Source organism: Rhinichthys klamathensis, unplaced genomic scaffold (genome assembly GCF_029890125.1).
Source record: "Rhinichthys klamathensis goyatoka isolate OS25496 unplaced genomic scaffold, OSU_Roscu_1.1 h1tg000477l_1, whole genome shotgun sequence".
Lineage (NCBI taxonomy): Eukaryota > Metazoa > Chordata > Actinopteri > Cypriniformes > Leuciscidae > Rhinichthys > Rhinichthys klamathensis.
Window position 1 is genome coordinate 194,379 of NW_026606965.1, and position 15,375 is coordinate 209,753.

At 38.0% G+C, this 15,375-nt stretch overlaps 1 protein-coding gene across 2 annotated transcripts in view; it reads right to left on the reverse strand.

The window, feature by feature from the left end:
- Positions 1–15,375, reverse strand: part of cnksr2b (connector enhancer of kinase suppressor of Ras 2b) — a 41,069-nt gene that overhangs the window by 5,799 nt on the left and 19,895 nt on the right. For both annotated transcript variants that reach the window (XM_056237087.1, XM_056237086.1), the window contains exons 5-19: positions 12,773–12,814; positions 12,051–12,170; positions 10,823–10,882; positions 10,617–10,685; positions 9,527–9,673; positions 7,284–7,417; positions 6,692–6,882; positions 6,293–6,382; positions 5,491–5,681; positions 5,346–5,397; positions 4,449–4,624; positions 4,264–4,337; positions 3,919–3,990; positions 3,626–3,693; positions 1,423–1,526 (exon numbers count right to left, since the gene is read on the reverse strand). In XM_056237087.1, coding sequence (XP_056093062.1) covers positions 1,423–1,526; positions 3,626–3,693; positions 3,919–3,990; positions 4,264–4,337; positions 4,449–4,624; positions 5,346–5,397; positions 5,491–5,681; positions 6,293–6,382; positions 6,692–6,882; positions 7,284–7,417; positions 9,527–9,673; positions 10,617–10,685; positions 10,823–10,882; positions 12,051–12,170; positions 12,773–12,814 — 1,590 coding nt within the window. The remainder of the gene's footprint in view (positions 1–1,422; positions 1,527–3,625; positions 3,694–3,918; positions 3,991–4,263; positions 4,338–4,448; positions 4,625–5,345; positions 5,398–5,490; positions 5,682–6,292; positions 6,383–6,691; positions 6,883–7,283; positions 7,418–9,526; positions 9,674–10,616; positions 10,686–10,822; positions 10,883–12,050; positions 12,171–12,772; positions 12,815–15,375) is intronic.

Consider the following 15,375-nt stretch of genomic DNA (forward strand, 5'->3'; position numbering starts at 1 on the left):
GCTTCTAGGTCGCTAGCACCTTTATTTGACACTGACATGTACGTGCCAGCTTTGCAGGTCATGCATTCTGCTTTACATGGATCACGACCGAAATGAACATAAAGTCCGCCTACTTTGATTTGATTGGAATATTCTGACATTGACGAGCAGTGACAGACCAATGAGGCTGAGATGAACACACACACACACACACACACACACAGGCCTTTGTTTTCTGACGTGCTCTCTGCTTGGAGCCGCTGCGGATTGAGGAACGCACTGATTCTAACAAGACGGGGCGAACCTAAGCCGGTTTCATATGTTTTGTGTGCAAAGTCAAGCGCCAGTCAATTTAAAGTATACGCTTAATGGACCCATGAAACACAGTGAAAACCGGACATTTTCATGAATTTATAAATAAAAAAAAACGGACGCCCCGGACAGTATGTAAAAAGTGGACATGTCCGCGCAAAAGAGGACGTTTGGTCACCCTAAGCAAAGATGCATTGAATTGATCAAAACTAACAGTAAAGACATTTCAAATGTTCTTTTCCACTTTCTATTCATTAAAGAATCCTGGATTTTTTTTATCACAGTTTTCAATATTGATAATAAGAAGAAATGTTTCTTGAGCATCAAATTAGCATATTAGAATGATTGAATGAATGGAGAGGGAGAGAGGACTTTTTACGAGTGAAGATATTACAGCGCCGAGTCGAAGTGCTCCCAAAAGTGCTATTCCGCCATACATTATAGTTATTCATTTTACCCGCTTTATAAAAAGCGCCACATTTTATTTAGTGTCATCATACTTGGTCGTGTAACTACTCGTGTAACTATATTTAAATAGAGAAAACGTGGATGTGTTTGGTCGCTTCTAACTTCATCTCTGTTTGGCCCATATTCAATGAATGGGGCTAAGCTAACTGCTCTCAAAGCTCTCCGCCCGACAGAGCGATTCAGTGCACGCACTGAGACGAGAGAGGTATGTATCAACTCGTCTTAGATAAGAGAATAACATAGTTTAATATGAAAAAACGGTGGAGTATCCCTTTAAAACAGCATGTTTTTACTTCAACTAAAAAAAAATTGCATTTACAACTAATGCTATAATAAATGATCTGCAGGGTATTTTGAGCTGAAACTTCACACAAACATTCTGGGGACACCTGAGACTTAAATTACATCTTGTAAAAAGGGGCATAATAGGTCCCTTTTAAAAAAATCTTACTGACCCCAAGATTTTGAATGGTAGTGTATGTGAGGAGCTGCATTACATGATTTTGCCTGGAACGAGGAGCTTTCGGAGAGTTCAATAAGTAACATGAGTGACATGAGTAACATGGTATTGGCCCATAATGCAATTACATTTCAGCAAGAATTCACATGTTAAACACAGTGTAAACACAGAAACCCAGACAAAAAAAGAAAGACATGACTTACTGAGGTAGGGTGTGGATAAGTGTCATACGGAGGTGGAGGGCTGTCCTGTTTGGGTGTTGAGGGCATGTGATCAGCATCCTCGTGGTCACTCTCGCTCCAGTAGTCTGAGGAAATGATAGCAAATATCCATTAAACAAATGGGAAGTCCAATACTTAAATTTGATGGCTGCAGAAAGCAGACAATAAACTTCATTTAAAGACTCCCTGTGGTGAAAATCAAGTTTGTAATGTTGTTTATATGTCTATGTGGTGTTTTTAATATACTTAAGACAAGCCATGTATAAATTCATCAGTCAACACCATTGCTGAGTATTTTCTCCTTAAAACTGCAGTGTACCAAACAGAGTCTAAAAATGCGGTTTGAAACCGCCCCTGTTCTCCCCTGTCACAAACAAGTAGACTTGTAGTCGAGACCGCCTAAACCGAGACCAAGACACTACCAAGACCAGATGGTATCGAGACCAAGACAAGACCAAGACCAAGACCAAGACAGACCAAGTCGAGACCAAGACCAAGTCGAGACTAAGACCGAGACCAATTTGAGACCGGAGGGGAAAAAAACATTAGTGTTGAAGCTAAGCAATAACTTGTCAAATGTTGTTTTGCATTTGCCTGCCTATCTCTGCTGATTTCGAAGTCTCCAAATGAATCCATTCTGCAACTTTTAAATACATAATTATATTTTTTAAAACGAAATTATAGGCTTAAGTGCAGGATCCGAAAGTTGGTCGTTTTTGTCGCTATGGTTACACACACACACACACACACACCGTTGGCGGTGCGCTCAAAGTCATCTGTCAGTTGTGCAGTTACCCAAAATCTCCTGAATGAAGGTAAAACCCATCATGTCACTGATATGTGTTTTACTAAATATTAATATATCAAAAACTTTACATGATATGTGTTTTTTAAATCAAGTGATCAAAGTGCTCGTTGCCGCTGCGATCAGTGGCGCGGATACAGTGTTTTCTCGCGTGGCTCGCACGCACCGCACTGTCTTCACTCGGACGCGCGCTTCAATACGTTGCGGATATCGTCGTGGATATTGTAGTAACGTTATTGTATTGCTCAATCCCCTGACCACTATGTCGGTCTGAGACAGCGAGACCTAGACAAGACCGAGAGGTCCGAGACCAAGACAAGACCGAGACCAAAGACCGTCAAGGCCGTGACAAGACCGAGACCACGTAAAAGTGGTCTCGAGACCAAGACCGGTCTCGAGACATACATCACTACAAACAAGTAAACGATCCCGTCAACGTGCTATCATTCCTATCAAGCACTTTGGGCATTTTAACACAGTGAGCACAAAAACACCTTTAAATAAGGAACAGGAAAAATTTGGTACAAATAGCAATATAGTAGGTGAATTATGTATATGATGTTTATTACGATGTTATGATGAACTACATGCCTCCACTGACTTTCTATGATGTCCAAAGCATTTCTAAGGATGCTGATTTTGAAGGAAGCTGTCTGACTCTGAGATGGTTAACGTGAACTGAACATGGTTTGTGTAACATTAGCAACACATTAGCTGTTTGATAACGTAGTCAAGCCAAATGCTAATCATATCAATTACCATTATGTGTCCGACATTGTAGAGAGCATACATAAAACGCATTCTGATTTATTGACTTGTAGTCAACCCTGTAAATATGATCTTCTTCTGAATCAGTTACTGTTTCAAACATATATGTCTGGATTAAACCAATATTTCTACTTGCCCTTCTTGTGTAGCGTTTACTACAGTTACAACAGGTATTCTGAGCTGGTGTGACTAAGTGGAGGTGGGGACAAGTATGCATATTCATGGATCTGCGTATACTAAGTGAAGCAAGGGTGTAGAGTTACATTCAACCTATTTTAAGGCATGAAGAAATTATTTTCATTGGATTTTTTTATTTTAAATACCCCCCCTGACTGTAGGGGGACTTTAAAAGATGAGTGCATACATTTTCTAGTCATCGTCATTGTAGCATTTATTCATGAAATTATAGCGTTATGGTATAAAAACAAATTTATTCTGACGAATGATTAAAAATGACTTCCTGCATTTCAATTTAAATGCCCTATACATGCATCCAACATGTTGTACTTCATATGCAAATATTTATAGGACTTGCAGTCCAGACCACACAAAGTCAGAGTGGGAGAATAATTGATCTGACAGGCTTAGCGGAGCATGAAGGCATCTTCTCACCATGATCCTGTCGGATCCTTTTCTGCTCTGTGTGAGCTGTTGCCGCCATGTTCATCCGACTGAGCCACCTGTGAACAAACATAAAAAAAGTTACCTGGGGAGCTCTTTGCACTGCTGAAATGCAGAGCTGAAAGGGTCTTTTGGGATGTTACTAAAATTAGTATCTTTGATCAGCTAAGGGAACATTAAAATGAGATTCGGGAGACCGTGCAAGAGAATTCATGAGGAATTGACAATGTTTCAGATTACATTATGAGCCTTTTTTGTTTCTTATAGACATGTTTTCATCTTACCTATTCATATCATCCAAGTTTTCTGCAGCAAAGTAGAAGCTCTTGATTTTAGGATGGCAAGCCTTAAAAGCACTGGAAACAAGCAAGAAAAATAGACAATCAAAACATGCTGGCCTTTCCGAAAGGGTTGTTTCTCACTGCTTTCGATTTGGTTTGGTAAATACTTGATACACTGCTATTAGGGGTGCACAGATTAGTAAGACTGTTTCCATAGGGAATCAGTGTAGTGAATTTGATTTGTTTACCCTTTTTATGTTTTTTAAGTAACGTAAACCGCATTTAGAAAAACACTCAATGCCGCTATTGTATGATAAACTGTCATCTCTAGTTTATAATACCACTCACAACTTTTTGCGACATTCGTTGGCTTGATCAATGTTGAACTCAGGCAGACTGACAAAGCCCTCTGCCTTTTCATCCTGAGAAAGAACAGAGAACAGTGAAATGAAAAACTGTTTATCTAAACAGTCTAATGGGCCATTTTGTTCTGTGGTACTGCATTATGCAGATGAATGGCCTCGTGCCCTCACCTCTTCATTGGTGTACCAGTATAGGCAGGCTTCTTTCAGCACGACCCAGTACTTCTTCCATTTCTGAGAGAAGTAGCTCTTTGCATCCTTCTTCTTCCAGAGCCATCCCTCACAATCACCCTGACCCAAGTCTCGGCAGGAGATTCGCCGCTTACTAATGGAGGGCAGGGATCCAGCTGGGAAGGACAAAGAGAGAGTGAGAGAGATCAGAGATATCAACGTTGGCATTATGAATGAAAGGAATGGCAGGAATAGTATCAAAACAGTGACATTTTTGATGTACTGCCATATAATGGCAGAGAAACGTCTTGACAGAACAATTATACAGAGTGAGACTGTGTAATGAATGTGTGTAGAAAAAAATAACTGCCGTGCAAAAATCCTTTTCTCAATCAGTATTTTTTTCCCCCCGTTTCCGGTCAAATTATTCAAACATCCTTGAAAAAACAAATTACATTTAAAAATATTTTTTTAGACAACATATTATATTATTAAATAAAACAGAATAAAAAATATTAAATAATATTAAATAATATATTTAATAATAAACTGATAATAGTAACAAAATTAACAAATTTATTCAAACTATTAACATTCATATATATTATTAACATTCCATATACATTTTTATTGTATTAATAATTGTAAAATATTTTTATTATTATTATTTTAATTATATAAAAAATGTATGGTTTATTTTTCCCACCACAATTCTTTAAGATTTCTCGAGATTATCTGAAAGCTAAACCTACTGACAAAATTTGAACGATGATTAAATATTTTTCTGGGAAAACATGACACATTTTTTTTTGTCTGATTAAAATTATTAAAATACTTTTGCAATGTGTCAATAACTACATGACAGGGTTTTAGAGCTAGTAGAATTTAACATCTCACCTCTTAACTTAACTTTCTTTGACCGGGAGAGCATGGACGATCGATCAAATGTCTGAAAGATAGTAAATAAATAAAAGATTTAAATCATCTTATGCTGTGTCCCTTATAATCTTGAATGACATTAAGTTGTCTTCAGAACACTCACAAGATAGACAGAAGAGGTTTCAGATGTGGGTGTGGCCAACGAGTCCATCTGGAGGGTGGGGACTAGGGTGTAGTGGGCGGGGCTTCCACCTTTCTCACTCTTTCTTCTACTACGCCGACTGCTTCGACGTCCTGTGTGGTACTCCTCTGTCCCTGCCTTGTCCTCACTCACATATCGCAGCAGGGAGTTTTCTGTCAATACATGTATGGGATTATGAAACCACAGTATACTGATTATGAAAAGAAATGGGACAAAGCACGTTTTCAATGCACTGTCTGTTTTTTAAATTTAATAGACCATATTTGATTCTGCCTTTTAAATAATGTAATGCTTAGAGTTGAAATCAAATTATTCAGAGGTCTCATGATCAAAGAATAGGGCTGAAAGGTGCAGTGTTGAACATGTACAAATTTAATATAAATTCTGCTAGCATGACTAAAGAAAGCATTCTCTCTGCTCCTACTCCTTCAGCAACAAATCCTGGCCTCAACCAATGAGAAGCCAGCATCTTGGCAAGACCTCTATGTTGGAGTTACCATGGCAATGCAAAACCAAAAAATCCTAAAATCTCAAAGGAAGAGCCAGCGAGATACTGGCAGACAGATCCCAGAACAAAAAAATAGGTAAATATAGGGGACACAGGACAATCTGAATGGAATGGCTGAAGATTTTAAAATGTTCAAATGGAGAGGGCAGTGCTGCTAAAGTGATGAAATTCTTGGTTTAGTATAACCTAAGTAAAAGAGATAAAAAAACATCCCCCTCAACACTCACCCACACACACACACACACACACACACACCTCTTCTGATCTCTTTCTTCAGCTTGGCTGGATCTTCATAGTCTCCAACCCAGTTATATTCTACAGGCATCGAAATAGGCCTCAGCCGTCCTAGTACACAAGCACAGAGAAATCGAAAATAAAAAATTACTGCACAATACACATATTGGGCCAGGAGTACAAGTATAACTCAATTGTTATGTTTACTCCAATTATTTATGGCCATTTTAATGTAATATACTTCTGTGTTGCAGATATAAAAACATCCCTTCTGAGTTTTGACTGACTGATCCCTCGTCACCCTAGCAAGACCACAAACTTGAATCTGACTTAAAAAGAGACCAGCATGAAAAGACAACCTCTCCTGACACTGAAGCTAGCCTGTAAAGATCAAACATCATCATGTAAGAAAGCATGTACCATATGTGGGAGTGCTGTCCCTGCGTACGGGTGGAGGGCCCTGATTCTGATCATACTCGTAACAGTACAGGACCGCATCCTCATCCAACAGGGGGAATCGCCTCCGGCACTCCTGATCCAAGAAGGAATTGGGCGAATTAGAACCTTTAGCGGCCTGCTGGCAATTACTGGTCAGATTCCCCATTTCATCTCTGCAATGGTGAGAAAAAACTTCTATTACAGCTTTCTTAGAGAAAAATGATTTCCAGTGCAAATTATCTTTGAAAACTGTGTAATGATGCAAAAAAAATCAGCTTTGCCATCACAGGAATATATTACATTTTAAAATATATTAAAATAACAGTTATTTAAATGTGTAGTATTTCACAGTAATACGTTTTAACTGTATTTTTCTGCATCAGAGACGTCTTTCAAAAACATTAAAACCTTACCATCTCAAAACTTTTGTACTCTCTTTAAAAAAAGTGCATGGTTTGAGGTGTTTCACACATATTCATACATATTTACAGTCTGGATCAGTGTACTAGTCTGTTGTTCTCTTGTTATAGAGATTGTTATTTTTGTCTGTGTGTGTGTGCCTGTGATACTGTACCTGGGTGAATACGGCTCGTCAGGGGGAGGGGGGATGTAGAGGTCCTGTAGAGCGCAGCTGTCCCGTCTGGATGGGGTGCTGAGGGTGCTGGATGGTGTGGCCACACTGCTGCTGGGGCTCGGGGGGATGATGGGCTAAAAACAGTGGTACCGTTAGCTTTAGCGTTTACAACATCCCTTAGGAAAGTTGTTCAAATATACTTTAACGTTTTAATTAGGGCTGTCAAACGATTAATCGCGATTAATCGCATCCAAAATAAAAGTTTGTGTTTACATAATATATGTGTGTGTACTGTGTATAATTATTTTTAATACATAAATACCCACACATGCATGTGTATTTAAGAAATATTTGCATGTATATACTGTATATAGAATGAATGTAGCCTATATATAATGTATATTTTATATAAATATAAACATTGTATATATAAATAACATATTTTTCTTAAATATATACATGTGTGCATTTATATACAAAATAATTATACACAGTACACACACATATATTATGTAAACACAAACTTTTATTTTGGATGCGATTAATCGTGATTAATCGTTTGACAGCCCTAGTTTTAATACAAGTCATTTTCAGATTTTCACTTGTCGATAATGAGTGCTTGTTATTTTACTGCAGGTAAAGAAACACATCATAAATAAGTCTACAAATGTCCTCACCATTCACATGCACACTACCGTTCAAAAGTATGGGGTTGGTAAGATTATATAATGTTTTTGAAAGAAACGCTGCGTTTATGTTTGATCAAAAACAGCTATATTGTCAAATATTATTACAATTTAAAAAATAATTAGTTCCTATTGTATTAAGTTTTAAAATGCAATTTATTCAGAGTCACATGATCCATCAGAAATCATCTTTTAAGAAACTGTGATACACTTTTTTCAGGATACTTTGATGAATAAAAAGTTCAAAAGAACAACATTTATTTGGAATAGAAACTTTCTGTAACATTATAAATCACTTTTAATCATTTTAATGCATCCTTACTGGAAAAAAGTATTAATTTATTTTCTTTTTTTAATCTTAGTGACCCCAAACATTTAGTGTACATCATCACCAAGATGGCTTTTCAATGTTTTTGTGACAAATATTTAGAATGCATTTGAATCCAACCCTTTATCAGATTGCTGTATAGAAATATGATGCCCAAAATAGAATGTAAAGCTTTCCAGGTCATACATTTTGATACAGCTACATCTCTGCAACAGATAGGTCCTTAGATACAGTAGTTATTTAATGACAAAAAATGGTGATATTTTTATTATTTCATGAAAATTTCAAGGGTTATCATACATAGAAAAAATAGAAAAGAACCACCGCTCATCCGTCAAAAATGTCTTGTAGAGAGGTGCTGCTACATTAAATCATCAGGAATTGTAAAAATACAGCAGCCGCACACTCAAAACACTGTGCAAAATCAATTTAATAGCAAGCTTTCGGTCTTGCGACCTTCAGGCATCCTGGGTTATCATACAAAAACTACTGATTTAACAACATTTTCATCACTGAAATATAATTACCGCAAATTAAATGACAACTACTAAAGGAAATGAAGTCAAATTAAAAGTCAACAAAAATAATAAATAATTTTACCCTCATCCTAAAGGCAGAATAACCTGACCTGTGTGTCTTTGTGGAAGAAGACATGCGAAAAAAAAGCAATATCCATCTCATTTGATTTGAGTGTACAGTCATACTGAGTCTGTTTCCTCCTGCGTTTATGTATTTAAAACAGAAAACACTTTGCGCACGCTGAAGCGGCTGTGTAAATAAAATGCCGTCTCAATGTCTTCAACTGTTGTCATGACAATCAGCGTGTCTTGTTAACTGTCAGCTGTGCAATAGAAACGGCAAAGAAAAAATTAATACGTGCAATTTATACACTGCACAGTCAAGCGTCTAAAACGACATTCCACATTTTCCTCTCAGGCCACAGTAAAGCTTCCTGATGCACAGGGGCTCCGGTGAAGCTGGAGAGGAGATTGTGGAAAGAAGGATAAGCAGCAGATTAGAGGTAAAAAGATGAAAGTGAAAAAAAGGAAGGTTAGTGGGTGGGGGGAGAGTGGAGTGAAGATTTGCCATGCAATCTAGTTGGTCAAAGCCCTAAGGGAGGGGAAGAGTGCTCTTAATGCTGCTAAAAAAAGATTGGGGGACTATGCCACAGCATATCATCAATTCACACACACCACTTAATCCTCATACCGCACACATCCCGTCAGTACCTGCAGGGCGAGGGGCTTCCATCTCATGTTCTTGAGTAAGGCTGGGGCTGACGTGAGAGTGCTCTGAGGTCGTTTCTTCAGCGTGAGGGTCACCCCAGCGGGATTGCTGCGTAAAGAGTTTACCAGGTTCTTCAGCTGCCAGCCCACCTATGCAAGTCCAACACACGTGTTGACCTCACCACAAGAGAATCAGATAACATTCCAGAGCACACAAGCATTTTGTAGTCTTGTTAACAGGGGGTCATTCTTCATGTCATTTACGTCTTAACATTTTGGACAAATAATTAAAGATTTTTTAAAGATGGAAAACTATACACTACCATTCAAAAGTCTCTGATGCTCACCAAGGCTGCATTTATTTGATCAAAGATACAGTAAAAACAGTAATACTGTGAAATATTACAACAATTTAAAATAACAGTTTTCTATGTTAATGTATTTCTGTGATGCAAAGCTGAATTTTCAGCAGTCATTATTCCAGTCTTCAGTGTCACATGACCCTTTAGAAATCATTTAAATATGCGGATGTAGTGCTCAAGTAACATTTTCCAATTATTATGAAAGTTGGAAAAAATTTAGGATTCTGTGATGAATAGAAAGTTGAAAATAACAGCATTTATTTTAAATTGTATTTTTTTGCAACATAAATGTCTTTACTGTCACTTAATGTGCCATTGCTGAATAAACGTATTACTTTATATATGTAAAAAAAACCATACTGACCCTTGAACGGCAGTGTATTTCTTAACATGAAACAATAATAAAAAAAGGTTTTTCTTAATTTTTCTCAAAACATTTCAAACAAAGCATGCTTCATATAAATAATATATACATTTTTTTTGTTTTATGTGAGTTTTATGTGAGTAATGACTAATATCATTTATTCAATCATTTTCATCTTGTTGTGTAATAATAAGGCTACAGTTAAAGTTTAGGAGTATACTTTTGATATACTAAAGTATACCTTTTTAATAGAAACTAAAATGAAAACAGAAAAAAAATTCTTCATTACGAAGCGTAATGAAAAGGAGTGATCTAGTCATGTTAGCAGGTAAAAGGTAAAATTATTGTGTATAATAGAAACGCTCACCACTGTCTGATGATTGACCTGTATGACCTCATCACCAGCATGGATTTTCTTACAGCGGTCAGCTAGTGACTGGAAGAGGAAGAGGGACAGAGAGAAAGCCATTGGATTCCACACAATTGTTTAGAAGATTACATGTACAACCAATTGTCCATGCATGTCATACTGAGATGAAATATTGTACTGAAATATTGAAAATGACCACTCACTCCCTCTGTAGTGCCAGTGATGACATGTAGGCCATCATAGGTTGATTTGATGTACATGCCCTAGGGCAAGGAGAAAGACACTTTAGAGCCATTGCCTGAAAATATCGGACACACACTGAGAAAACACTGCAAGTAGCTTGCTGACATGATATGCAAGCACAAATCCACTCTGACACAGTCTCATAAAGGAGAGATATAGTGGGAGAGAGAGGGTGTGTGTGAATGTTTATTTTTATCTATCTCTATTCAGGCTTTATTGAGCGGATACTGAAAGTGTCAAGTGTGTCTATATGTATCTGTGAAATATTACTGCCTGAAGCTCACACAAACACAACTACCAGCATACCATCATTAATGAAGATGGGGTGAACGTGGCTTCAAATGCTGCTAAACACTCAATGGGCCCTATTTTAACGCAAGTATGAATAAATGATAAATGACTCTTGCGCCCGACGCAAATCTAAAATCGGTTGGTCTGAAGTAGCTACATTACTCATAGGTGTAGTTTGGGCGTAACATGCAATAAATCAATCAGAGCGTCATCTCACATTCCCTTTAAAAGCAGGCGCGCTTGTTTCATGGCGGATTGCTATTATAACGGCGGATTTGCCAGGCGCACACCAGGAGCGGTTCACAGCCGAGGAGATCGACTTTCTCATGACATTGTGACATTGTATGGCGATGGGAGAAACCCACCCAAATTAGCTTCGGTTAAACAGGCGTATAATAATTTGGGTAAATGTGTAAGCTAGATTTATGCCTATTTTTTCACATCTTCATGGACACTACAATGATTTCCCTCGTGTGGTGATATTTTTCCTTGTAATTATGTATGGGAACTGCTGCGTCTGTGTTGATGAGAGAAGCAAAGTGTATGCACGTTTTGCATATGCTACATTATGGCCAAGCATGCGCCCTTAAAATAGCATCTGAATAACGTGCCACTGACTTTAGACTACGTTTTTCCTGGTCAGTGGCGGAATTGTTTTCTGAAACTGCAAAATAGCACCAGGGAATGTTTGCGGCGGAACACGCCTCATCTTTTCGCTGAACAGTTGATAATAAACTGTTCTGAATTAATGCATTAAATTAGTAATATTTGTTTATTATTTATCATTTAAAGGGCTTTTGATTTAAAATGCTGTTATTAAAAAAACATCCTAGTTGGAAACCTCCTGAATTTTGTGCATAAGAAGAGAGATAAGAAATCAGGTATCCAGATACCCACCAGTCCCTCGGTGGACCTTATGTTGTCCAGCTGCACCACTTCCAGATGGGCGGCCTGGGACACCATGGGGTCCGAAGAGAGGGAGATGATGTGGTCACACACACCTGAAAGTGTCTTACACTGAGGACAGAGAGAATCATTTTGGATGTCCTGACCAAGAGAGGCTCAGAACTCAAGTATTCTAGCTGAAGCCGCTCCTGGGCTACAATATGCTGATCATTTCGTTGCATGTTCACTGCACAGCTTCGTAAACACCATCTGCGCTGAGATCGAGAGTCACCAAGATGCACTGTTTTATGAAGTAATCATGTGACCAGGATGCTCTCATAAGCATAATTCTCCATGATCATACTGCCTTCTTTAAATTGATCCATGCAATCACGATTCTCCCTCAATCTGCTGCTGGTGACTAATCAGTAAAGGTGTTCCTGGGGTTGTAAACGCAAACTCTCTCTTTCTCTCACTGTCACTCTCAGATGAAATGTGGCCAGGAATGGTATTTATAGCAGAGAGCCAGCTGTACCCTGACTGACACTGCAGCATGGGCTAGACTGCATGAATCAAATGTGAATGTATTTCTCTCTCACTCACCTCACACATACTCTCGCTCTCTTTTTTTTCTCACTTCGACACAGATTTCTATTTTTGAACAGAGGAGCTAGATAAGGAGCTTTATGTAAATTAATCAAGAGGATGTGTGAGAATATAAATGTCACTCTTACCACATGCAGTATCTTATTTTCTGTCTCATACACTGTGCCATCCTAAAACACAAGAAAAGAAAAATAAATTTTAACAAATTACATTCTAATATCATCACACTTACAACCTCATACCTGAAATACTACATGTGATTGAAACTGCATAATACATTTCATTTATAACACAAAAATTTTATAATCAGTATTTTAGTTTTCCAGTAAAAAATACTATGTTCTTATTTTGTCTTAGAATTTTATATTTTAAAATATTTAAAATAGTAAATTTTTATATTTACACTATTTAATATTAAGAATATATATTAATAATGGATTAAGTTTTGTTTTTCTTAGCCCACTGCAAAATGTTCTTGTTTTAAGCATAAATGTCACTAAATTTAGTTTGATTTATGCTTAAAAAAAAACAACAACTTAATTTGACATATATACTCTAAAAACAAGTCCTCGGATGCAATTCTGTTTCTTACGTATTTCTCCTTTTTATATATTATACTGGAAAACAAAGATACTAAAATATTTTTTTCTGTAGTGTTATATAATGCTAAATGGTTATATAAGGCTTTATAGTTCATGTGCATTCATGTCATGAAACTTTGATTAATATATATTCAATGGTGAATCATCAGAAGTATTATATAATATTTGCTAATGACATATCAACAAAAGTTATAAAATGCTTCCCAGTTATGTGATACGAACACATTTGATTTCTGCTCTAATGGGTAATAAACAGAGTTTTGGGATGTCTCATATGAGGAGCTGAGCTTTGCTTGTAAAACAAAATAAGAAAAGATGCTTGCTGGCACAGAGACCTGCACCTATCTGAAATAGCCAAAGGCAGCGTTCTCTGTCTTGAGCAGACAGCTGAGGAGAAGATGAGTCATCCTCCCACACCGAACCTGGTGCAACACTTTTCCTATTCCTCCTCTCATCTGCTCATTTCCTCCACTCTGCTTAATGGTAGTCTAATTTCCAGCCCGTGGGTGAAGGAGCTTGGGGATCTCGACTGGCCACACTCATGATTAATCTTAAACATATTGGGAATCTCCTTCAACACTCAACCTACACATCACAGCCTGATTCAAAGGAGAGTAAATAAAGATTGAGCTAATACACATTAGTGTTTAATGAAGGGAGAGGACAACTTTATATAAAGTTTGAATGCGTGAAAGGCCCTTCAGAGTGTGGTATTTTTCACTTCACAGGACATATCATAAAGAGCAAATTCTACAGGTCTTCATACATGTTCTGGGACACATCGCTTTTCTCCCACCTGGGACAGTCACTCTGTGCTCGCCCTCAATGGCCCATGCCAGAGCAGCACTATTTCAATCCAGGACAGAAAATTGAGAAGGAGAAAAAAATGTCCATGGCCTCCTTCTAAAGAACCTTCTGCCCTAGAAACTTCACCCTGCTTTCCATGCATCCTCGAAAAAGAGATTTAGTCCTAAAGTATGGCGTGACACTGGTGTGGGTGAAACAGAAGATAGACTCTAGGTCAAAAGAGACTTCTTAACTTTGCATTTAATTTGATGTATATGGGATTTGAAGGGACAGTTCACTCAAAAAAGAATATCCTGTCATCATTTAAATAAAATGCACAAATACATGCCAAAGTAAACTTGTTTATAAAAGAATATATATATATACACTCACCTAAAGGATTATTAGGAACGCCTGTTCAATTTCTCATTAATGCAATTATCTAATCAACCAATCACATGGCAGTTGCTTCAATGCATTTAGGGGTGTGGTCCTGGTCAAGACGATCTCCTGAACTCCAAACTGAATGTCAGAATGGGAAAGAAAGGTGATTTAAGCAATTTTGACCGTGGCATGGTTGTTGGTGCCAGACGGGCCGGTCTGAGTATTTCGGGATTTTCACGCACAACCATTTCTAGGGTTTACAAAGAATGGTGTGAAAAGGGAAAAACATCCAGTATGCGGCAGTCCTGTGGGCGAAAATGCCTTGTTGATGCTAGAGGTCAGAGGAGAATGGGCCGACTGATTCAAGCTGATAGAAGAGCAACTTTGACTAAAATAACCACTCGTTACAACCGAGGTATGCAGCAAAGCATTTGTGAAGCCACAACACGCACAACCTTGAGGCGGATGGGCTAAAACAGCAGAAGACCCCACCGGGTACCCCTCATCTCCACTACAAATAGGAAAAAGAGGCTACAATTTGCAAGAGCTCACCAAAATTGGACAGTTGAAGACTGGAAAAATGTTGCCTGGTCTGACGAGTCTCGATTTCTGTTGAGACATTCAGATGGTAGAGTCAGAATTTGGCGTAAACAGAATGAGAACATGGATCCATCATGCCTTGTTACCACTGTGCAGGCTGGTGGTGGTGGTGTAATGGTGTGGGGGATGTTTTCTTGGCACACTTTAGGCCCCTTAGTGCCAATTGGGCATCGTTTAAATGCCACGGCCTACCTGAGCATTGTTTCTGACCATGTCCATCCCTTTATGGCCACCATGTACCCATCCTCTGATGGCTACTTCCAGCAGGATAATGCACCATGTCACAAAGCTCGAATCATTTCAAATTGGTTTCTTGAACATAACAATGAGTTCACTGTACTAAAATGGCCCCCACAGTC